Raw genomic sequence first — 26,119 nt, forward strand, 5'->3', positions numbered from 1 at the left:
GCGGATATATTTCCTACTATGAATAACGATCCCTATAAGGTGTACCTACATGATAACAACCGGGACCAACGGCTTAACGTGCTCACCGAGGCACTGTGGGGAGACCCACAAGGACGGCACAAACGGTCACGGTGTTACACATTTGGTGTATATTACTTTTTTAGGAATTATCATCATGATTACATATTTATAAAATACGCTATCTATCTATGTCTTTTAGAGCAAGCTTTCTTTAAGTTATCAAAATTAATATTGTAATGAGAGCTAAGATAACATGAGCTATCTTTGTATTACTGATAGCATTTGATAAGGTAAGGGTTTATATTGTAGCAGATTCTGTTATAAATATCAATAACAAAGTACTCACGACACAGCAACCAGTTCTTTAAGAAAGATTTGAGCACTATGATTTCAAAATTAATATTCGTGTGTCTCGCGGTACAGTTAGCTTTTGTAACCGGTAAGTACATTTATAATACCTATTGTAATAACAGCCGTGGCTAATCAAACATAATTTTGTATGTTCGGTTAACTATCCCACCCATGCCATAGAAAAATTGTTATATATTGGTTGAAATTATTGAATTTTAGTAGTTTATAATTAAAAGTTTTTTTTATATTTTCAGCCTGTCCTCCCATTGTTAGTAGAGATGATTGGGGTGGATATGATCCGTTTCAGGACCAGAAGTTCCCAGGTCCAGTAAACATAGTAATAATTCAACACACGGCCACTTCAAGATGTACCACGGACTCGGCATGTAGAATTATGATACGTAGTATCGAAGACTATCACGTCGATGTCTTAAACTACAATAGCATTGGAATGAAGTAAGTGTCTTGTTGTTTGATAGTTGATGCATTACATGTGCATATCCGGAAAATAACTGACCTATAAAAAATAATAAAGTAACTCGGTAAACATTAATTTTTATAAATTAAAATCTCTAAATGTGTTGTTGAGCGCAAAATTTGAGCACGGCTGGAAAGTTTGGCCATTTTTTGGCCAAGTTTTCTAATACGTGTATAACGTTATTTCAACTACGCAAGGTGGACAGCTCGCTATATACTATAATGTTTTACTTTATAATAAATAATTATTATATGTATTTGTTAATGATAGTTCATTAGCTTCGTATGAGTTAACATACTCGTATTTATTATTTTCAGTTTCATGATTGGTGGAAATGGTAAAATTTACGAAGGTGCTGGCTGGGAACAAATAGGGACCCACACCCATGGATTTAACGATAGATCGATCAGTATATCATTCATCGGAAACTACGAGCGTAAGTTAAACTAGTTATTTTTTTTTCTTTCGTGTTTTTATTAACAGAAATGTTTTCTATATCGACTTGAGATAAAACTAAGAATGTCCCTTAAGTTTATTTTCTTTTGAATATAACTAAGGCCTTCCACTAATTCATTATTATTTGTGTAACCATTGCTCAAGTATAAGTGTATCACGTGTCTGTAATATAGGTATTTTTATGTTAGTTTTTTAAAGTTATTACAGATATTTTTAAAACTCAAGTGACAATTCATGTCAGTTTTATATTCGTCAAAGAAATACAATGATCTAATGCAATAGAGAAGATTTTGTTTTACCTTTGTCTATATATATTTTTAGATGACCAGCCAACTGATGCTCAGCTCAAAGCAGCGCAGGAACTAATTAAATGCGGAGTACAACAAAACCGTCTTACGTCCAACTATCATCTAGTTGGCCACAGACAACTCATTGCAACTGCCAGCCCCGGCAGAAACCTCTACAGAATAATACGCGGATGGCCCAATTTTTTAGCCAATCCTTCGATTATTAAGAATTTTGAATTTATGCAACTCTAGATGTCACGATCATTCAGTATGAGATTTTGTAGTTTATCTTTTGTAATTAATACTCGTATTATGATTTCTAAAACCTCTACTTACTTCAATAAGAATCCAAATATATTTTATTCCAAAAAACTATATTTTCCGTTTATTATTTTCAACCTTATAACAAATGTAAACCATGTTTTTGATTTTATTTCACATGCGCAAATTTAACGCAAATTAAGAAAAAAAAGTTTGTAGTCCAAAATTTCGTTTTTTCTTTTCTTAATAGCCTCAGAAACTCATCATCTTTAACGTTACTACTCAATCTTACGACAATTTGAAGAATTCTATAAGTGAATAATTTTTTGAATATCATATCAAAAATTGACCGCTCCAGCGGGATTCGAACCCGCGTCTCCGACTGACCGTGTCGGCGCTCTAGCCAATTAAGCTATGGAACGATGTAACGAATCCCGCTGGAGCGGTCAATTTTTGATATGATATTCAAAAAATGTTTAGAATCCCTAATGTGTGGGTAAAACAAAAATAAAATCGTACATATTAGTGAATAATTTGTAATTAATTTACTGTTTGTTTATTTGAAATCACCAATGGAAAATACAAATGAGATTAAAGTTGCATTTAATAATTGGCTACTTTGTGAGGGAGAAAATATCTTTTGTATTGATAAAGCCAATAAATCTAGAAAATAAACATCTTTCGAAGTAATTCAGAAGAAGAGTTTATTATTTTAGTTAAATGTTTAGTGAAAACTTTAATTTTTAATTAAAATTTTTTTATACTTCATAATATTTTTGTATTAATTTTCTTGGATGACGTTACAGCGGTTTTGAGTTCTGCTTTTAATGAAATGTTTGTCGTTTTGTTTGTATCATCGACAGCTCGTATCGCACTTGATGTGGCGAGTAGAACTGTGTAAAATCACAAATCTATGTGTGTATAACATGATGTGTGGTTACGGCAGTAAATAATGCAGTCTCTTCCCGTGAGTGTCATAAGAGGCGACTAAGAAATACAATTCCATTACTCGCTTCAGCCTGTAATATCCCACTACTGGGCATAGGCTTATTTCCCCATGCAGGAGAAGGATCAGAGCTTAATCCACCACGCTGCTCCAATGCGGGTTGGTGGATATATCCCTACTATGAGTAACGATCGCTATTAGGTTTACATGATAACAACCTGAACCGACAGTTCAACGTGCTCTCCGGGGTACGATGGGGAGACCTACAAGGACTAACAACCAGACTGGAAATAAATATTTGTATAAACACAAATATCCGCTCCTAGTGGAAATCGAACCCACGACAGGAGGAGCATCAGAAGCATTTGTCTTGTCCTTCTTTTGCTTGGAATTATTAATCTCAGCATTTATTACCAGGGTCTGCCTTTCAATTAAAGCTTCTCTACCTTGCGCGATCTTTACCATTGTTCTGGGTTAGGCCATTGGCTCATATCTCTTGCTTCACGACATGTAGCTATCGCTTTCGGACGTCCAGGAGGTCTAGTTCCAGGGATAGATACGTTAAGCAAAGTTCGTCCTACGTAATCTTTAGACCGAAGCAACATATGGACATACCACCCCAGGCACTGCTTTTGGAGTTTTTCAGATATGTCACGGACCCTGAAACTGCCTCGGATAAAGGAGTTGTATATGCGGTAGGCACGCGTTATGCTACACATCCATCGTAGCATTTTCATTTATGTGACATGAAGCTTTTGAGTATGAGTATGAGATAGTGCTGGCCAGCATTCGCTTATAAGAGGATCAGTCGAGTGATGTTCTTGTATATCTGTCCATTGAGCTTGATCGGTATTCAACCTATGACCTCTCGCCATTTAGCCGATACTTCCTTCCTTTTAGACTTATGGTACGCCTCAAGGTAGCGTACTTGGACCTTCTCTATTTCTTATTTACATCAACGACCTGAGTATGCTCACCCTCCCTGGTTGCAAAATAGTCAGCTTTGCCGACGACACTGCTCTCTTATTCACTGCAGATACATGGGCCGAAACATACAGGTATGCTCAGTCGGGTTTCAATACTATCTCAAAGTGGTTACGAGGAAACCTATTGACTTTAAATAGCGCGAAAACCACTTACATCACTTTCTCCTTTAAAGGCATTGTACCACAGTCTACTACTCACGCCATACAAGTTCACTCGTGTTCTGAACCACAAAACGCTACATGCGACTGCACACGCTTGCAGAAAAAAGAGACTGTAAAATCTTGGGAGTAGTGATTGATAATAATCTTAGATTTGACGAACATATAGATGCGATTAATAACAGGTTACGAAAACTTATATACGTCTTTAAAACAATAAGAAATGTCTTGGATGCTAACCGATTGAAATCTGTCTATTTTGCCCTCGCTCAATCGGTGCTAACTTCTTGCATCACGTCCTGGGGTGGTGCACCAAAAACCAGACTGATTGACCTGGAGAGAGCACAAAGAGCTATACTGAAGGTATCATTATTTAAACCGTATCGTTACCCCACTGTATTGTTATAAAAAGAGTGCCAGGTCTTAACGGTGCACCAATTGTTTATACTTGACACCCTACTAAGACAACACACACTTCTTGAATATCACCCGTCAGTGTCAGACGCCAAAAGGCGGTACAATCCTGTACAGTGTAGCAAGTTTTCCACAAGGTTCTCAAAGCGATTCTTTTGCAGCTTGGGTGGCTTTTTGTACAACAAAATCAATGGATTTCTGCCTATATATAACCTCACTAAAAATAGGTGTAAACGGAAAATAATTTGTTAATGCCCGTATGATGATAATTGAAATGTACTTGTTTAAGGGGTGGAGACCTGATGTCCTGAAACACAAGCCTCGAGCCTATCTTAGGCACCAGTCTCCCACAATATTAGTGCTCATGTTATTATGTACCTATCTAATGACCTGTTAGCAATATTGTGGTGAGAAAATAAATAAATCTTATTATTATTACTTCCAGACTCATGCAAGATGGATCCAAGGTACATGAATTTCTCTGACTGAATGGCTGTTTCAGCCTCTATTTGAATCGTGAAAGATTTCGGACTTCCGCAGGCCATGTACTCGGTCTTCGCCACATTTAGCTTGAGACCACTGTTTTCAAGCGTATCCTTCAACAGGTTCAGGTTGCACACTCTACGCTCAAGCTCCAATCTGCTCTCTTCAATAAGCACTATGTTATTGGCATACATAATTAGCTATGGAGGCTGATCTGTATGCCTTCATTAAAGTTTTGAGAGCAAAAAGTCTATAGTGTCCAAGCCTGGCTAGAACCCACTACTGATAGTCAGAGATCGCACATTCCTGACGAAGTCTGAGGTAGATAACACGTTCGAAGAACGTCATAGTGTGACACATAATCTTAATTTCTTTATAATTACCGCAATCTTGGACCCTGCCTTTGTAAATAGGGATGATGACACTAAGGCGCCACTGGCTATCGTTCTAGTATTCAAGATGCAGTTGAAGAGATCAGTGAGTATCCGCACCCTAAGAGAGCCCAACGACTTCTATGTCTCAAGCGGTATGTCGTCATACCAGCAAAATTTCTCTACAATTTTCTGAAAGACCTTGGCCTGTCGAAAACTGCAGTAAATTCTATTTTAGAACGAGTGTTTAAGGCTGCACTAACCTGTTCCTACCAAATTTGGCTAGGCAGGGCGGGAAACTCGAACAGTGAAGGTGAGCGTTGATGCGCATCTCAAAGGGGGCCTCCTTAAACCTACACCCAGGTCGCAAGTCCTGGTAACTGCTCTGAGTTTCTCCTTCTGCCACAGGATGGACCCGGCGCCCGCACGGTGAATCCATGGAATGCTAAGAAGTTTCAGCTCTCATGTTCTGTAAAGAACTCACTATAGGTGGCGCCGCGGTCGCTTAAGACCAATTAAATCTAATATATAAAATTCTCGTCTCGCGGTGTTTGTAGTGAAACTCCTCCGAAACGGCTTGACCAATTCTCATGAAATTTTGTGCGCATATCGGGTAGGTCTGAGAATCGAACAACATCTATTTTTCATACCCCTAAGTTGTAGGGGGGTGGATTAAGAGGGTTAATAAGATATATGGCAAAACAACGTTTGCGGGGTCAGCTAGTATCATTATATCCAAAATTTCAACCGTTCAGATAAATCGTTGCATAGCTTTATTGGCTAGAGCGCCGACCAACACGAGTGAGTCGGAGATGCTGGTTCGATCCTCGCTGGAACGATTAGTATTTTTGAAATGATATTTAAAATGTTTACCAACAATTTAATGAATGCGAACGTTACATAATAATAGGAATAATTAACGTTAAAATAAAAAGCGTTTTAATACACATAATACGTTGCTTTGGATATTTTTACAAATTACTAAATAATAAGAATGGCCATGAAGAAGAAATGGAAAAATCCACGTTACTAGCCATTTACTTAACTTTGTATAAAAACTTGTGATTTAGTTATTAACCTAGTGGATCTCTTTAGAGTAAAACTCGATCGCCTATTGTTGAAAAAAATATGTATTATGTCAACAGAATGCTTGTGATTCCTAGAAACACGACAAGCATCTGTCCGATACTTGTTTCAGGGCATACGGGTACGCGACCTCGGGTCCTCGAGCCGCCACAAGCATGCCCCGATCGAGTCCGTGCTAGTTGTGTCCTTTCGTCCCTCTTTCCTCTGACTCCCCTGTCCTCCTTCTTTCGCTACCTTTACTCCTGAATCCTCGCCACTTCCTATTAAATGTGGATTTTGAAGTCAGATGGCAATTGATCAATGTAAAAATCACTCTCAGCGGTTCTCTATAAGTAAGAGACAAAAAAAGATGAATGGGGATAGGGTTTCACCGTTAAACAGAAGTGAGCAAGGGCTACCGTGTCAAGTACGAGCATTGCTAAAAACGCTAGTACCCAAACGGAAACGCCGCTTTGCAACGTGGAATATTGGCTCTTTAACTAAACGATGGAAGAAACTCGCAGTCGTACTCACGAGACGTCGGATCCAATGCGCTTTCCTTCAGAAAACACGTTGGAAGGGCAACGGGTCACGTGATATCGGACAAGGCTACCAGCTTGTATACACCGGGTCACCCACAGGGAGAAACGGTGTAGCGGTAGTACTTTGTGAAGAGCTTCGGAAGAATTTACTAGAAGTTGATCATCGCTGTGACCGATTAATGCAGGTATGAGTACTAACTGAGGGAGTTAGTACCAACCTGATCAGTGCTCACGCACTTCAAGCTGGCTGTAGTGCGGCCAAAAAGAGATCCTTCTGGGAGCAGTTTGAAGACTTATTACGCGCTGTACCGACAACTGAAGGGATATTTGCTGTGGGGGACTTAAACGGTCACGTGGGTAGGTCGGCTGAGGTATACAAGCGTATTCATGGTGGCTTTGGTTATGGTCGTCGCAATGTGGGAGGCAAAAAGATTCTAAGAACCTGTTGTTTGTTTGATCTGGCCACCGTGAACACTTTCTTCGCAAAGAATACTTAACAAATTATTACGTATAAATGTGGGTCCCACTCATCTCATATTGACTATCTGTTGATCAGAAGGTGTCATATCGGCAAGGTAACAAACTGTAAAGTCATTCCAGGAGAAAACCTGACGCCCCAACATCGTCTTCTTGTCATGGTCTTAACAGACGTAGGGCACAGCAGAATATTCCCTGCTCAAAATGTGGAGCAGCTCGACTGGGGAAGTACCTTGATTTTACAGAATATCACAGCTCAATAATACTACTTTCAAGTAGTGTTGTGTTCCTGTTGGTAAATAAGGTGAACAGAGCTCCTGGGGGGAATTGGGGATGGGGTCGGCAACGCTCTTGCGATTCTTTTGGTATTGCAGACGTCTATAAGATACGGTAATCGCTTGCCATTAGGCAAGACGTACACTTGTTTTCCGATCTAGGTGTAAAAAAAAAATTTTTTTTTTACATATATCTAGGTCTACAAACAAGCGTACGGGTCACCTGATAGTAAGCGATTACCATAGCCTATAGACGTCTGAAACACAAGAAGCATCGCAAGTGCGTTATCGACCATATTCTCAATCCCCCCGGGGCCTCTGGTATCCTTACTCTCCAACAGAAACACAACACTCCTTGAAATCAGTTTTATTTAGCTGTGACCTCCTGTATGGTCGAGGTACTTCCCCAGTCGGGCTGCTCCACAGTTTGAGTAGGAAATATTCTGCTGTGGCCAACTTCTGTTAAGTCCATGACAAGAAGACGATGTTGGGGCGTCAGGCTTTCTCCTGGAATAACTTTACAGTTTGTTACCTTGCCGATATGGCACCTTCTGATCAGCAGATAGTCAATTTGAGTTGAGTGGGACCCACTTTTATATGTAATAAGTTGTTGAGTATCCTTTGCGAAGAAAGTGTTTACAATGGCCAGACCAAACAAGCTACAGGTTCTTAGAATCTTTTCGCCCCCCACATTGCGACGACCATAACCAAAGCCACCATGAACACGCTTGTATATCTCAGCCGACCTGCCCACGTGACCGTTGAAGTCCCCTCCAACAATTATCCCTTCAGTTGTCGGTACAGCGCGTAATAAGTCTTCAAACTGCTCCCAGAAGGATTTCTTTTCGGCCGCACTACAGCCAGCTTGAGGTGCGTAAGCACAGATCAGGTTGATAGTAACTCCCTCAATTAGCACTCGTACCCGCATTAATCGGTCACAGCGATGATCAACTTCTAGTAAATTCTTCCGAAGTTCTTCACAAAGTACTACCGCGACACCGTTTCTCCCTGTGGATGACCCGGTGTATACAAGCTGGTAACCCTGCCCGATGTTACGTGACTCGTTGCCCTTCCAGCGTGTTTCCTGAAGGAAAGCGCATTGGATCCGACGTCTCATGAGTACGGCTGCGAGTTTCTTCCATCGTTTAGTTAAAGAGCCAATATTCCACGTTGCAAAGCGGAGTTTCCGTCTGGGTACTAGCTCACTTATCACATGTGTAGGGTGATTTGCCTGCGCGTCAGTTAACGATAACGTCGTAGCCGCATTCATCTTTTTTTTTCTCTTACTTATATATATAGTTCGTCCGCGAGTTCGCTACATCGTCTAATTAGAGAGCCAATATTCCACGTTGCAAAGTGGAGCTTCCATCTTGGTACTCGCATTTTTAGCCGTACTCGTACTTGACACGGTAGCCCTTGCTCACTTATATTTAACGATGAAACACTATCCGCATTCATCTTTTTTTTGTCTCTTATAGAATCACTCTCAAGCGACCGAGTTTTACTCTATAGAGATCAACTGATTTAATTACTGAAATACACAAGCTCTTATACAAAGTTACGAAATGGCTACTAACGTGGATTTTTCCATTTCTTCTTGATAGCCATTCTTATTCTTTAGTAATTTGTACAAATATCCAAAGCAATGTATTATGTGTATTAAAACGCTTTTTATTTCAATATTAATTATTCCTATTATTATGTAACGTTTGTATTCATTAAATTATTCGTAAACATTTTAAATATCATAATCAAAAATACTAATCGTTCCAGCGGGGATCGAACCTGCATCTTCGGCTCACTCGTGTCGATCGGCGCTCTAGCCAATAAAGCTATGGAACGATTTATCTGTTCGGTCGAAATTTTTGATATAATGATATTTTAATTGGTCCTAAGCGACCGCGGCACCGCCTATAGTGAGTTCTTTAGAGAACATCGTCATATTGCTATGAAATCTTTGACAAAAGACGACACCGTGCGACTTTAAATTTGTTTTTATTGTTTTTTGTAGAATCTATTAACTTACAACAGTTTTGTTTGGACTTACAATCTCAGTTTGACTATTAAAAGATGCTTACAAAAGTTTTAAAAACACATAACAGTGCCGATTAAATAAAAAGTGTAAAAGAAAATATCGATGACTTGCAGATTCCTATCCTGTTTACTCATCAATATCGCACAGCGCCATCTGTACAACTAGAGGCATACTAACAACACAACTAACATTATCGAGCAACCCGCGTTCCACAATCCATACCTCGACAACGAACAGAACGTTGCATTAATAGAGCGCACTTCCGATTATTTATCAAAAAATGTCCTTATCGACAAACGACTTTATCGTAAAGCGATATCTGTTAAAGTAGGTACGTACTAAGTACGAAATCAACAACAACGAGCAATATGTGCTCCACTATTTATATCACAACAACATTACACCAATAGAGGGAACCTCCTGTAGCAAAACAAAATATTTAATTTATTTTTTACCAAAAAATCATGGAGAAAGTTCTAAACGCGCTTAAAACAATAAAAATGGATCTGGATAAACAAAGACTGGAAATCTGGGAAACCGGGTCAAGTCACTCAAAATATTAATAATATTTTGTAGGAAAAAAGAGTATATTTTCTCGAAAAACGAGAAAGGGAAAGAAGCTTGGTGTTTTTTGGCATTGAGAAGACTGGAACGTCATACGCTAGTCTAGAAAGAAATATAATTAAATGGATAGAATAATACTTCTCCATCAAACCAATTTACATCGACATACAAGAGGTTAATAGAATAGGGATGAAGTCTGACAGACCTCGCTCATTAGTGCTAATTTTCTCCACACTTGGCGCATAAATTAAAATAATAAAATAAAAACAGTTACTTAAATATACAAACTACTATTTTAAGGAAGGCTACCCAAAACAAATACTGGAAAAAAGAAAAGTATTGCAGAAGCATGATACGAACACTAAATTTAGCTAGCAAGAAGATAGGATTGGAGGTGAACGTATCTAAAACAATGATAATGACAAACGCCACCGATAAATATTTGTTAACAGTGTACGATTAAATTACACGAGTAAATATGTATACGTGAAGGCATGAAAGGCGTATAATGTGTATATGGGAAGGCATGAAATACTGCTTCACCCTATTGAGCTACTGGTGATTGAATTCGATGTTATATAATACTTACCGGAAGTTGGCATGGTAACTCTCTCTTCACACATGGATTTCTTAGTTATAACTCATTTAAAACTCAAAACAACAAGAAACTTAGGTAAACAAATAAGCTTCAATCAGGATAATAACTGCTCAGAAATTGAAAGGCGTATTCAGCATACTGGCAAAAATACTGGAACTTAAAAGAAATTTACAAAAGCAATATGCCAGTCAAACTTAAAACCAAAGTCATGTCGAGCTGTTTTATACCGTGTCTAACGTATGCTTGCCAGACTTGAAAATACACAGAGAAAACAAAAATAAAAATTAGAACTTGTTAATGTGGCCTAGAACGTAGCATACTCGAGATTAGAAAAATTGATAAAATAAGACACAAGAAGTATACTAAAGCTAGCGATGGACTAGAACATGCTCTAAATCAAAAATGGAAATGGTGATGTGGAAAGACTGTCAGATGAGCGTTGGACCTTAAGGGTGACACGGTGGGGAGGCCAAAGTGGCAAATGATATAGAAGAAGACCGCTCACTAGATGTACTGACGACATCACATAAGTAGCTGGCTCAGGATGGTTGCAAAGCCAGGTGAAGTTACTGGATCTCCTACTGGGTGCGACTCCCGGGAGGCGGATGGGCCCCCAGGGGTCGCCACTTGCTTGTCCTGCTTGCGAGTTGTAGGGATCCTAGTTTTGGACCCCCTTGGACCAAAAACCAGCAGAGGGACGGAGCGGGTGGTTCAGTCGCCCGTCCTGTAGCGCAAAAACGCGGTGGCCCAGCTGGGTTGTACTGGCTCCCTGGAGCTTTGCTCGGTTGCTGGTGCAATCTGGCAGACCTGATGCGTGAGGGCCGGACTGTGCTGGCTCCCTGGAGCTTTGCTCAATTATTGGTGCAGCCCGGCGGGTATCCATGAGGATTTTCCCCACGTAAAAAAAGGATGGTTGCCTTGTAGCTTAGGGCAGGAAATCTGGAATTTTTGGAGGAAGTCTTCACCCGCGAAGGGGTTTTTACTAACTAGTATGTTGTATAGTTTTAGGATTAAGTTTGATATATACATATTACATTAAGATTTTTTTTTAGAAATAATAAAAGGATTTTTTATTTATTATCTATTAAAAATGTTTATAATTTCCTCATGTGTGGATATAACACAAAAAATAATACAAACAATTTAATTTATTGGTCTCCAGTATAATTAAACTAGGTTCATAATAGGTGTGTATTCGGCAATATCTAAAATTAAATCTATATCACATTGAAAAAATAATTTCACAGTATTTCTTACAAATTATACACTTAAAATAACGTTTAAGGTACAGGGGTCCCCCCGATTTGTCAACTCTATAATTTATTGATATAGTGACACCAGATAACCTCGATTTGTTATTAGTGATTAAATAAACAACGTCATAATTATTATTAATCACTAGTTATGCCCCGCCGTTCCAACCGCGTTTATTTTATTAAATTTATTATTTTAATAGCTATATGCTATGAAAGCCTTACCATTATTAGTCAGTTAGACTAAGCATTTTTGAATATCATATCAAAAATTGACCAGACTAAGACATTGATTAGACTAAGGTTTTGATGAAGTATTCACGATCTGAAATAGTGAGTTGCTTGCTGTTGGTTAAATCAATGTTTGTTTCTGGAGCAATCTTTTGTGTATTCAATTTTATATTCTTCTTTCATTTCTCTTTTAAATAAAATGCCTGTTTAGGAATATTTACTAATAAAGTTATCGTGATCATCATCATCACTCATCATCACTTAAGCCTATCGAAGTCCACTGCTCAACATAGGTCTCCAGATGGGTTGGTGTCCACATGGCTGGTTTTGTCACACCGGAGACGCTGCTGCCCGTCTTCGGCCTGTGTATTCCAAAGTCAGCAGTTGGATGGTTGTCCCGCCATTGGTCGGCTTTTTAAATTCCAAGGTGGTAGTGAAACTCTGTTATCCCTTAGTCGCCTCTAACAACACCCACCGGAAGAAAGGGTGTGGCTATATTCTTTACTGACAGTACAACATAGTATTTTAATACATATATTCAATAAATAGCTGCTGCCTGCGACGTCGTCTGCGTGAACGCTATACAGCACCAAAAATACCTACGGTTATACCTTTTAAAATAACATTCATTTACCCGTTTCTTCTTTACATTTCATATCTACAGAAAGGGCAGTAACTAACAGAGGGAGACTGTCAGATCATGTCACCACTATCATACCTCTTCGTTTTTTCAAGCGTTCCAAATACACCCGATATATGCAGATGACTGGTGAATTACTATCAATATTTAAGGAGGATACTCGTTATGTGATTCTCATTCGAATTGTGTAAAGAAAATAGGTACTTAATTATTTACCAAATTCCCATACATTTCAATTTAAATAAATGAAATGTAGACACAATAATTTCCAGCCATAACGGCGCGTGCGGCTTTGGTCTTGTACTGACAACTATAAATTAACCTCGCCAACATGATCAAATTTAAATTATTTATATCCAAAAAGGGATTGATGATGATGTTTTTAAAATCTCATAGATGGCGATGCTTTAAAATTGTCTTGATACTAATTATATTCATTTAATTATGTTTATCGGCCTAAGTTACTTATGATTTTTATGGTTTGAAGCTAGCTTATAGCATGGTTATTAACATAATAATAACAACATTCAAATATGCGTTGTTAGATTACACGTTGTTACAGAATGCGTTTAAGAAATAAAGGTTCCCTGCTCGTTCCCCGTAGGCGATAGCGTGATAATACGAGTATGTAGCCTTTATGTTGATACGACTTTTTAATAATATTCGTGCCAAATTTGAAGTAAATCCATGCAGTACTTTTTGAGTTTATCCCGAACATACATACAGACAAACAGAAAAACAGACAAACAGACAAAAATTCTAAAAACTATCTTTTTGGCCTCAGTGTCGATTGTAGATCACACCCCAAATATTCTTTTAAAAAAATATTCAATGTACAGTTTTGACTTTCCTACCATTTTATTATATGTATAGATAATAATTAATATAATAATACAAATAAATAGTAATTCAATTTGGGAAAAAAAGGATTTCTCTGTAAACTATATAAAAACGTAACTTTACTATTTATCATTATAATATTTATTTAATTTGTTTCAATTATGTTATAAACCTTGGTTTCCCATAAGACTTACATATTTTTAAGAGTCACAATGTGTGCAAAACCGGCTTTAATAGAATATGAGTCATCGTAAGTTAAGTAGTAAGACCTAAGATAGCATGAACTGTCCTGGTATCATTTATAGATTAAGATAATATAGGTTTTGTGCAGCTATATTGCGGTGGGTGCTAATATAAATAGCAAGAATGACACGTTAAGAACATAATTATCCGTTTTGTAAGAGCGACACATACATCATGTTTTTTAAATCAATTTTATTAAGCATCGCATTGCAGTTAGCTTGTGTGACTGGTACGTACTCGTATATGTAATGTACTTAGACACCTATTGAAATTCTGCACTTATGAGTGACTCTGCCATCTGAACTATACAATCTAGTTTTGTCAAAAATTTCATATGCTTATTATCTTAAATATTTGAAACTAGTGTACTTTTTTCAATGTTGGTAATTATTAGTTTCACAAATAGTAGAAATATTGTGAAAATTCCATAATAATCCAGAATATGAAGTCCTGAGTCAAAGTCTACAAGATTTGTTAGTTATATTTATAATGTAAATTATCTACTCATTTTTACATGTCTGTAACCAATTCCTTTGGGTTCGAGGACTAATGACAATACACTAATTTGATAAGATTATTCTATTTTAACCGACTTCAAAAAAGGAGGAGGTGACTCAATTCGACCGTATATATCTATGTATACTCGGGGATCACTTTGTTGTTTATGAACCGATTTTGATAATCCTTTTTTTGTTGGAAAGCAAATATCCTAAGTGTGGTACCATGATAAGAAAACTAGGATCTGATGATGGGATCCCAGAGAAATCGAGGGAAACTCTGGGAAATCCACATAACCTTTCTACTGGGCGTACCGATTTTGATGATTTTTAATTTAATCGAAGGCCGATGTTTATCATGTGGTCACATTTAAATTTCATCATGATCTGATTACAACTTATCTTTGATAATGCGTATTTACTTGACTATTTTTTCGCGTACCTACGTTGTATTAATTGTCGATGTAATTGAAGTCGGTTTTTATTTCGTTTGCGAGCAAACACAATTATTAATTTGGTTTATTTATTAAAGCGTGTTTTTTTGTTGATTTTAAATTAATATTTTTATATAGGTATCCAAGTATATAAGCTATTTTGTATGTTTTCAGCCTGCCCTACCATTGTCAGTAGAAGAGAATGGGGTGGATATGATCCATTCCAAATAATAAGGTTCCCTGGGCCAAGAGATATTGTTATTATTCAGCACACCGTCACAGCCAGATGTACTACAGACTCGGCATGCAGAACTATGATACGGAGCATCGAAGACTACCACGTGGATACTTTGAACTACAACAGCATAGGAATGAAGTATGTGATTATGGGATTATTAACCAACAAAGCTGACGAGATTTGTTTAGTTATCATAGTTATGCTGAAATTAGGAATTACACATAAATTAATAAAAAAAACCTAATAAGTATTAAATTAATTTATTTCTAATTTCTAGCTTCTTGATTGGTGGAAATGGAAAAATTTACGAAGGTGCCGGCTGGCAACAACAAGGATCTCATACTCGCGGATATAACCATAGATCTATTGGAATATCGTTTATTGGAAACTATAATCGTAAGTTAATCTAGTTTATTTGTCCAACTTTTGATCCACGTCTTGATCACTTTCATATTATTAACTTCTATATAAGTTTATAGTTGATCGTCCACATAAAAAAATTGTATTAAATATTGTATTCTTTATATATTACTACTAATAAGATGAAACTGTCTAATTACTTCATTCTGAGTAGTAATTGATAGTATAGGGATTTTGTAAATTGTTTAGATCGCTTGTTGTATTATTAAATTTAATTGAAATATTTGAGGCTTTAATTGATGTAAGAAAAAATGGAAATGATTTCGTACTTTAAATTTTTAGTACCTGGGTGACCAAGCTTAGCTCGGTATTTTTTAGTAAATCGTTTTTTTTTTTTGAAAATTATACTTAAATACGAATTTTATATTGATAAAATATGAATAATATTTTTTAGTCTTACCGACATAATAATAAAAAAATATTAACTGGTTATTTAAATAAAAAATCACGAGTGCAATTAGGAAAAAAGGGAAAAATACGATCTAGACATGAGGGTTTGAACCGGGGTCTTCTAGTCGGTCTCGACCGGCCGATTTTTTACGTGAACTATTAAAACTCAGTAGACCTCCGCGAAATTTACCTTCGTATTCTAATGATATTGTAGCCATTTTTTCATTCCCTAAAAACAGGTATAAAACGATTTTTTTTAAATGAGTCCTAGCTATATCAATTTATCGGCCTCGAAATTCCCTGCATACTAAATTTCATGAAAATCGTTGGAGCCCTTTACGAGATTCAGATTCTATATATATATATATATACAAGAATTGCTCGTTTAAAGATATTTGATAATCTATTCAACTGTCGCTTAGTAAAGAAGAAAGATGTAAATATGTATTTTAAATTTTCTCTTGACAAAGGCTATACATATTTTTAGATGACCAGCCATCTGCTGCCCAACTGAAAGCAGCGCAGGACCTCATTCGTTGTGGAGTACAACAAAGGCATCTCAGTTCTACCTATCACCTTGTGGGCCACAGACAACTCATGGCGACTGAGAGTCCCGGCAGAAACCTCTACAGAATTATTCGCGGTTGGCCCCGTTTCTTAGCCGACGTCTCATCTATAAGAAATTAAAAAATTGTACTCTTCGTGATCACCCAAACTGGATTTCTTCCCATAGTGAAACTAACAAAAGAGTCACTTCAATATATGAATGAATAAAGTTTTTTTATTAAAATCAATCTTGTGTGTTTACAGTTTCGTTTACTTTTTTCACTCTATGTAGTGGGTTATTACCTTAATATTTCAAATATACTCGTATTTATGTTAATCATACAACTAATTTATCAATAATTTATGAATATACAACTAATTTTATCTATGTACCCTATTGCTTTTCTATGAGCGACTTATTTTGTTTTAATGTCCTATGTTTTGGAAACTCCCACCATTCGATTTTTATTGTTTCAATGTACTTTATAGACTGAGGCCGATAATTTATAATTTTATATATTTATAATATCTTAAAAAAAAAAAAAAATTGGTAAAATAATTAAATTTTTTGAATCTTTTACAACTTTGGTGTTTAACTTGTTTCGATAGAACTCGTAGGTTTGCGGGAAATCATAAGCCGTTTTCAACCTTAAAATCTCCTCTCTCCACTTTCCGGCCTCAAATCGCTCCTTTTCTAACAGTTTGATCGTGTTATTATTTGTTTTGTTCTCAAAAATTATCTATCCGAGCCTATTATCACATTGAAAGTAGTTTTCATAAAATGTATCCTAGCACAGTGACGCAGTTGAGATGTCCGCTATTAATAATTCATCATTACAGCCTATACAGTCCACTGCTGGACATAGGCCTCCACAAGTTTACGCCAAAAATAACGTGAACTCATGTGTTTTGCCCATAGTCACCACGCTGGGCAGGCGGGTTGGTGACCGCAGTACTGGCTTTGTCGCACCGAAGACGCTGCTGCCCGTCTTCGGCCTGACTTTATTAATAATTACATTTAACATATATACATAGCTCAGAAAAGAGAACTTGTCATTGGACGCAAGTCGTCCTTGGTCCTACCTAATCGCATAGTATTTGTGTTAACAACCACCAGAAATCAAAAAACCTTTTCTATCATTCTTAAATTTAGTTTTTTACGGTCGCAGACAGATTTTTTCAAAATTCTCACTTGAATTTTGTTTGTTTTTCAAGTAAGTATACGGCCTTATAGCTCAACGACACGTTGGGGCAGCGGTCACAGTACTGGTATAGGGCTGTTGCCTTGGAGGTTACGGGTTCAATAGCACATGGCATACATTTATATTGGCCATACAAATATTTGCCGTGGTATGTGTGCTTGTGCCTGTGTTTTGTGTGTTTCCGGACCCCCGACATAGAAGTTAATCCTAGTTTTTTTTTTTTATACAATGATAGGCTTGCGTTTGACCACTATTTCACCTGATGATAAGTGAAAATGCGGTCTAAGATGGAGCACGCTTACCTAGAAGTAACCTATTCACTTGCGACTTAAAGATCCCCAGGTTATAATTTTCTGGAAACACAGACGCTGGTAGAGAGTTCCATTCTTTTCAGTCTAGTGGAAGCAATTGAGTGTGTCGCGTTTATTTATTTATTATTACAAGACAGTATTGGATAAATGACCCTGCTAAAGAGTGATATAACATGATTTTAGTTTTAAAAAGAAGATATGTAATATAATAATCTGTAATTTATGTACGCTCCAATCCTTCTTCTACACGAAGAAAGAGGCATTAAGCTGAATCAATCAAAATGAAGATTATTTGAGTAAATAACGATTGAAAGGATTATAATTGCTTCATTTTTTTTTCTACTGACTATAGGATGGTTGTGTAAAGACACACAATATTTTTATTTGTAACTAATCTTATGATAATGAGATAATTAGGTTACTAGTTAGAAAATGGTTTTGGTTCCACCATCACCATTCTACCACCGAACCGCAAGGCATCGCTTAAGTGTGCACCGCTACGTGGTTGAAATCCCACGATCTCGCACTAAGCGTTTTGCTTCCTCTTTCTTAATACGCACCGCAAAAATTTGGAATGCCCTTCCAGCTTCTGTTTTTCCAAATAATTATAACTAGGGTATTTTCAAATCAAGAGTGAATAGGCATCTTCTAGGCAAGCGCGCACTATCTTAGGCTGCATCTTCACTTACCATCAGGTGAGATCGCAGTCAAGCGCTAGTCTATATAATTTAAAAAACAAACGTAATATTAACATATTATGTATCATCAATTTAATAAAAAGAAATACTATCTTGATTATATATGACTGATAAGATATCATAATAATTATTATGACACCTCTATATAATTAACAACAAGCCAAGGACTTAATTATCATATCATTAAATTGCAAGGGCATCGATAAATTAATCGGGGAACCCCTGTGCCATGAGCTTCTTTATTTCTTTATGATAAAATATTTGATATAGCTTTATTATATTTATAATACTGTACCTAATACTTGTAATATTAATTCCCAATATTACTAACTTTCGATTTAGATAGATTTCACCAAAGATGAAATACCGGTATGTTTACCTATTATGTTGATGGAGTGATAAAATTGTGATAGTCAAATTGAATGGATAGAATTTTTTTTATATCACTAGGTCGGCAAACAAGTATACGACTAACCTGATGGCAAGCCGTAGCTTATACACGCCTGTAACACCAAAAGCATCTCAAACTCATTGCCGACTCTACTCCTAATCCTCCTAGGACCTCGGTCACCATACTCACTACATAATCACAACAATTTCTCTCGCTCGAAAGGAAGCTGTGACCCTCTGTAAAGTTGAGGTACTTCCCCAGCCGGGCTGCTTCAGATTTTGAGGAGCATATTTTCTGCTGCTCCCTACCTCACTTGTTAGTTAAATTGTTAGTTTCATATTAAATATACAAACAGCCTACAAGTGATGGCTTTATGCCTATAAATATTTTATAATAAAACCTTGTCCAACTATTTGGTTCATGGTTATTGGAAAACAGTGCTTCGCCCACGATTAAGACGATTACAATAAACGTTTCATAGTAAACGTAACTTTCCCTTGAATAATATTTTAAACAGATTTTTAACCAGCTTGTCCGTGATATAAACTTATGAAGAAATGATAAAATAATTTCAGATTTCGAAAAATACTCCCTTATTTTTTATGCAAAAGTTTTTATTTTTACATACAATAAATAACTGTTAATTTTTGTTTCTTTAAGTTAATACGTCGTTCATGGAATACAAAAAAAAAAAGAAACGATTAAAAAGATTTACTGCTAACTGAAATTTGGTCGCCTCATCGCTTCAGCCTGTAAATCCCACTAGCCATAGGTCTCTTTCCCTATGTAGGAGAGGGATCAGAGCGTAATCCACCACGGTGCACCACGGTGCTCAGTGTGTTGGCGGACCGATGGCTTAACGTGCTCTTCGAGGCACCGTGGGGAGACCCATAAGGACTGCACAAATACACATACCATGGCGAACATCTGTATGAAAAAAATAAAAATGTTTGTCATGTGCGGGGATCGAACCCGCAACCGTCAGCGCAACAGGCACAAACCTGCTGTGACCGTTGCGCCAACGCGACGAGAAATTTGATATTAAAATTATTTAATTAAAAGGAATATTAAATTGTGTAAATTTTATACAATAAAAAAAAATTAAAATTGATACGTGTTGAAATTTTATTGTATTATTTATTACGATTAGATTCAAACTTTGTAATAAATAATTTTTATATATATCGCTTTTATTCAACAGATTTTATAGCGGTAGTTTTATCTGGAAAAATGTAGATTTAAACGTACTTGCGTTTATTTAAATAACCTATAATCTGAGTTTGAATTGATATTTACTGTAAATGTATTGAATCTATCTCATGCCGTAAGTAGAATGGTTTTAGCCAAAGACAATAGAGTTAATTGTTATCTAATTGCTTTCACTCGATACGTAACATTACATATTATTTTCGTCACACTTATATTATTTTAATTAATGAGTTTGATTTGTATTGTTCCTTATTTTTGTGTAATTCCCGTGTCTTGTTTTCTTGTTTTCTCAAATTTTTAAAGTAAACCGGATATCTTAAAGAAAATAAAGTAAGCGCAATAACATCGATATTTTTAATATTATTTATTGTTAAGTCATCAACAATAACATGATGGCGATAAATATATTATCTTCTATGATAATTCTGATTCTTAACAACGCACTTGCAATCCATTGGATACATAATACGTAGTACAATAATTAGTGAACGAATCATATTATGACGTAATGACTTTGAAAATAAATGTTGTACATAATTTGTTAAAAAAAATGTTAAAATATAAATTATATTATTGTTGTGTTATTAGCACCGTTTGCTTTTATGTTAACAATGCTTCCTATAAAGACAAGGATTGCCTGTTGATGTGAAAAAAAGAGTAACACGATACACGATTGCATCTACTAAATAAAAATACTCGATTGAATAGACTATCAATTATACTTATCCGTATCATAATATTAGATAAGGTACAAAGGATTTATCGGAATTAAAAGTAATGTAATTATTTATAACTCAAAAGAGATATCCGTATAAATATATTTTTCAGTTCCGGCTATCGGCCTCCGAGGGATTCCCCCGTTGTGCCTTGAAGGTCTGGAAAAGTCGATTTTTCATGTTACCATAAATAAGTGTTCATTTCAGCAAGGGAAACAATCGTGTATTTAAAAAAAAAGTGTGCCTGAAATTCAAACACGGCTGAGGTGAAACTTCTAAAAAGTTGTAGGAAGCTAGGCCGTTGAGATTTTTTCTATTGACGATGATAACCGTCTCGCGAAAATGGTCACCTTGCAAAACGCATCGCTTACGCGTTTTGTGTAGTAATATAGGTATTGTATCTCATTTTCTTCTACACATATACTGTCTTTCTTTCTTCATCGTGACGCATTTTCGTTTCATCGATTTTCAAATTGCAATGAGTCTAAAAAAGGTTTTCAAAACCAAACATAAAAAGGCGTTGTATACACATGAGTATGTTTTTATTATAAATTTAATCAGAAAATCTATCGGAATTTATTGCAAAGATTATAAAATTTAACATTACAGGTAAGAAAATGAAAGAAATAAAATAGATGAAATGATGATGAAAGAAAAATAATGTATCTGCTTATAAATTATTACAAGAATTATAAAGACTAAGAAATTTAAATATTTTAACGCATAAGCTACCGTTTCATTTGTCATAAAAATTTTGTTACTAATATACAATACGTGACAATAATATGAAGTAGCTTTATAAGAGTACCTGTGAACTTAAAAATATCAAAAGATAATTGTGTCGCGAAATTAAAATTCTAGAAAATAAATTATACATGATATAATTATATGATGATACAATCGATTCTAGAATTATTACAATTCATGATGATAACGAATTAAGCAAGTGCTAATTACGCAGTAAAAAATACAGAAATATCGATTCTATTTTGGCTTGTCCTCATGTAAGATTTTTTTAATCGTTCTAAATTTAAAATAAATCATATTTTTGTATATTTTATTTACTATTATTTACTACTACTTATTAAAACTTATCCAAAAAATAGACTTCAAAATTTGAAATATTACTATAATAACCAGTTAATTCTAGTTACAATGCTACAACAATATTTCTTTAATACATTAAAAGGAAAAAATTAAAAGTATCTTAAATTAAAAAAAAAAAATACTTAAAATCAAAAATCAAAACCAAAAACAACTTTATTCAAATAACCCCATGAGCACTTTCAAATCATCATTTTACAAATTAATACTTTAAAGCGATTATTATTTTTGTAAAAATAAAGCTACCAGTGATTCGGAATGTAAATTCTGCAGAGAAGAATCGGCAAGAAATTGTGAAGTTACTATTTTGAAAATAATATATAAACTGTGTTTTAGTACAAAATTAGTAATGTCTTGCATGAAATACAGCGTCACATCCACATATCGTTATCACCGGATCAAAGGATTTTAATTATACATGCGAATATCATAATCCAGAAAGGAGACGTTTACTTTGCGCAGAAGAAAACTTGGAGTTACAATTTTGTTATTCCTTCTCGTGTTTACACGCGATTATTACTATTTATTTCAAAACAATAAATGTTCTGGTGAATAAACATAATATTGTTATAAATATATTGCGACGCAATCGTTAATATTGCTTTTTACCTTTGGAAAAACATTCCGTAGGGAGACTCGAGCTCCAAGATCGTAAATGACGCATAAAGCCGCTATAGTAGCTTATCATAAATGATCGTTAATCGGTCGTGAGACTTAAGATAATATAAGCTATCATTACAATATTTAAAGATTCAGATAAAATAAAGGTTTATATATCTTGCGGCTAATTCTGTTGCACATTAGCAACAAAACATTACTAACAGACTTGTCAATCCTGTAAGAGCGATTTGGGCATCATGTTTTTCAAATTAATTTTATTTAGCGTCGCAGTACATTTAGTTTATGTTACTGGTAAGTAGGTATTTTAATTTAGACATATAAAAATCTCTTGAATATGGCTAACTATTGTGCCATACAATTAATGGTCTTTACTTATATAGCTTTGTAAACTATTTTGTTATATATAAAATACATCTTAAAATATTTAAAAATAATACAGAGTTTTTCAGTTGTTATTTTTCAACTAAGCTACAATTCGAGCTTAGTCAACTAAGGCAAATAAAATGTTACATAAAGTTTTAATTGATAAAAGGGGTTGTGAAAGAGGGAAAAGGAAATAAAAAAAACTCCGTAACATTCTGATTATTGAGCTGATTCCGGAAATCCGTACTTGTTTGTTTAAAATATTTAATTTAAGTTGTTTTTAAGTTAAACTGTTTCATCTATTTACAGCCTGCCCTACTATCGTCAGTAGGGATGAATGGGGTGGATACGATCCAATTCGCGATATAAGGTTCCCTGGGCCTGTAGATATAGTTGTTATTCAACACACCGCTACTTCTAAATGTAGCAGAGATTCGACATGTAAAGCCATGATACAGGGCATTGAAGATTATCACGTCGATACTTTATTCTACAACAGCATAGGGATGAAGTATGTTTTTCTTACTAATTATATAACTACTGCTAATAAGATTATTATTTCGGTCACCAACACGCCTGCCCAGCGTGGTGTTTATGGGCAAAACACATGAGTTCGAGCCATAACGTCTGGCGTGAACTTGTGAAGGCTTATGTCTAGCAGTGGACTGCGATAGGTTAAAGTGAGTGAGTCAGTAAGTGAATAAGATTATTTTTATTGTTATCAATTATGTGTCGTGTATGTGTGTCGGTTTTTTGTGACGGTGTGCGCGCGCATCGTAAAAATTTACCCTATCATTTTTAAGAAAGCCTTATCGATATAATATTCCGATTCACATTTACAAACATACCATCATTCGTTAGCGTAGCATTATAATGTGGGATATTTTAATTGTTAGTATTTAATCCTGATTTAATAAGTTTTTTCATAATAGCTTCCTGATTGGTGGAAATGGAAAAGTTTACGAAGGTGCTGGCTGGGAACAAATAGGGACCCACACTGCAGGATATAATCACAGATCTATTGCCATATCGTTTATTGGAAACTATGAACGTAAGGAATACAAACTTTATACTTTCATTAACCAGTTACAATTATAATATGCATGTGAATAGTAATGGAAAAAATATCACATTACATTTAAATTCTTATCAAAAATTTAATAATAATAATAATATATATTTTTTATTGTACAACAAAGAAAATACATTATATTTGTATTAGTCTTAGCTTTGTACAATAGGCGGCCTTATCGCTAAAAAGCGATATTTAGTTTACCTTGTTGTTGCTGTTGCTGTATTTTTGGCGTGAACTTGTGGAAACCTATGTCCAGTAGTGGACTGCAAAAGGCTACTGTGATGATGATGATGTGATGATAGATGACTCTCAGATAGACGACGACGACGGTGTTACGAGAAACGTAACAACGTCAGTCTTTCTGGTCCTATATGAAAATCGATTCTCAAGAGGAAAGGATACCGGCTCTTTCTCTAAAACGTAGTCGACTGTTTTCTTCTTGGATAATGACACAAGATCAAATATAATAGTAATATTACCTATTTTTTATACATTGTTAGACACTCATTAAAGAAAATTACGCATATTTACAAAAAAAAAAAACGACAATATATAGCATAGCTGAAGGTTTTTTTAGTTACATTAAAAAAAATAGCATGTTTTGGAGAGAAAATAGTCGATTACGAACTGCTATGTTGGTCAAAAATTATCTATCTAAAACGGTCTGAGCTGCAGTTGTTCCTTTCTTGTCTCGGGGCGCGGCGGCAGCATACAGCGTGATAGGAACATTTTATTCAAATACTTATTTTTCAAAAGTCTATCAGGTACCCTTTCCTCTTAACGAGTAAACTCCAAAAATGCTTTTTGTATTTTAATATAAGTTTAAAAACTGTTTGAGCTCATTTAATAATTAAATAATAATTTTTAGATGACAACCCTACCGATGCACAGCTTAAAATAGCGCAAGAGCTCATAAGGTGCGGAGTGGAAAAGAAATATCTTGCTCCCAACTATCATCTAGTTGGCCACAGACAACTCATTGCAACAGTGAGTCCCGGCAGGAACCTTTACAGAATAATACGCGGCTGGCCTAATTTCTTAGCTGACGTCTCATCTATAAGAAATTAATGCATTCTAGTTTTCACTGATCACACAAAATGAAAATATTGTTTTTTTTTTTACATTTTAGGTACATACGTTTTTAATATGAAAGCTTAAAACTCTTGCTTATCAAAGATGCCTCTATCAATGTTAGCCTTGAAGACGAGTGTATTTTTTGCAATTTGGCTAAACGTAAATTTCTTTTTAATTAATTTTTTGATGTACTCTTTATACCTAAAATTAGACATTAAGTTTTCTGTTAAATTTAATTACTAGTTAGAGAGTTTGTGTTAAATGTAAGTAGGGGAGCGAGGGGCTTGTTGTAACATTTTTCATGAAAACTAATATATCTTGAAATCTATTGATTATATTGCTACTAAATAAAGACGAGTAGATGCTGTAACTCTTCCTCTACCCAATAAAGTAAAAATAATACCATAACTATTAGTCATTATTTTACAATCAATTATTTTCTAGAAGAAGTGCGGTGTTACAACTTACCTCATGCTTGGGGCAAGTTGTAACATCTACCGGGGCAAGTAGTAACGACAAAAAAAACGACACTAATACCTGTAATTATTTATTCTTTGTTTATTTTTAACAAAATTGACACCTTTTTAAAGTAGGTATTATGTAATTCTTATCAAAAATCAACTCAAATAGATTTTCAAGTAATCAACGCCTAAAAATTAAATAATTAACTGTTTTATGTACTTAAACACTACTTATAATCATCATTGCACTTTTATATCACAGTAAGTAATTAAATTATTTATATGTAAAGTATGCTTCGTAATTATCTCTTTTTAATATCTATCTAACAAAGTATTGTACTTACATAAGAATCAACATTTGGTAGGTTTCATTATAATTAAATTCAGTCTTCA

The 26,119-nt window shown here is 35.3% G+C and overlaps 3 protein-coding genes and 1 pseudogene across 4 annotated transcripts; all 4 read left to right on the forward strand.

Annotated features, from left to right (window-relative positions):
• The first annotated feature begins 353 nt into the window (after positions 1-353).
• LOC123655026 (peptidoglycan recognition protein-like) lies at positions 354-1,970 on the forward strand. Of its 2 annotated transcripts, XM_045590873.1 has the most exons (5): positions 354-460; positions 627-828; positions 1,168-1,286; positions 1,628-1,866; positions 1,899-1,970. In XM_045590873.1, exons 1-4 carry the CDS (start codon positions 406-408, stop codon positions 1,843-1,845), a joined length of 594 nt encoding a protein of 197 aa, XP_045446829.1. In that variant the 5' UTR covers positions 354-405; the 3' UTR covers positions 1,846-1,866; positions 1,899-1,970. The 2 variants fall into 2 exon arrangements, with proteins under 2 accessions (XP_045446829.1, XP_045446828.1); XM_045590872.1 differs by having other exon boundaries at positions 1,628-1,970.
• A 4,678-nt stretch (positions 1,971-6,648) lies between these two features.
• LOC123654883 lies at positions 6,649-7,740 on the forward strand (annotated as a pseudogene).
• Positions 7,741-14,121: 6,381 nt separating this feature from the next.
• On the forward strand, positions 14,122-16,764 carry LOC123655027 (peptidoglycan recognition protein-like). The gene is made up of 4 exons (XM_045590874.1): positions 14,122-14,205; positions 15,082-15,283; positions 15,423-15,541; positions 16,443-16,764. The coding sequence occupies exons 1-4, from the start codon at positions 14,151-14,153 to the stop codon at positions 16,640-16,642; spliced, it is 576 nt and encodes a 191-aa protein (XP_045446830.1). The 5' UTR covers positions 14,122-14,150; the 3' UTR covers positions 16,643-16,764.
• A 6,225-nt stretch (positions 16,765-22,989) lies between these two features.
• LOC123654884 (peptidoglycan recognition protein-like) lies at positions 22,990-25,619 on the forward strand. The gene is made up of 4 exons (XM_045590743.1): positions 22,990-23,044; positions 23,426-23,627; positions 24,049-24,167; positions 25,060-25,619. The coding sequence occupies exons 1-4, from the start codon at positions 22,990-22,992 to the stop codon at positions 25,257-25,259; spliced, it is 576 nt and encodes a 191-aa protein (XP_045446699.1). The 3' UTR covers positions 25,260-25,619.
• Positions 25,620-26,119: the final 500 nt, after the last annotated feature.

Source organism: Melitaea cinxia, chromosome 7, assembly GCF_905220565.1.
Source record: "Melitaea cinxia chromosome 7, ilMelCinx1.1, whole genome shotgun sequence".
Classification (NCBI taxonomy): Eukaryota; Metazoa; Arthropoda; class Insecta; order Lepidoptera; family Nymphalidae; genus Melitaea; species Melitaea cinxia.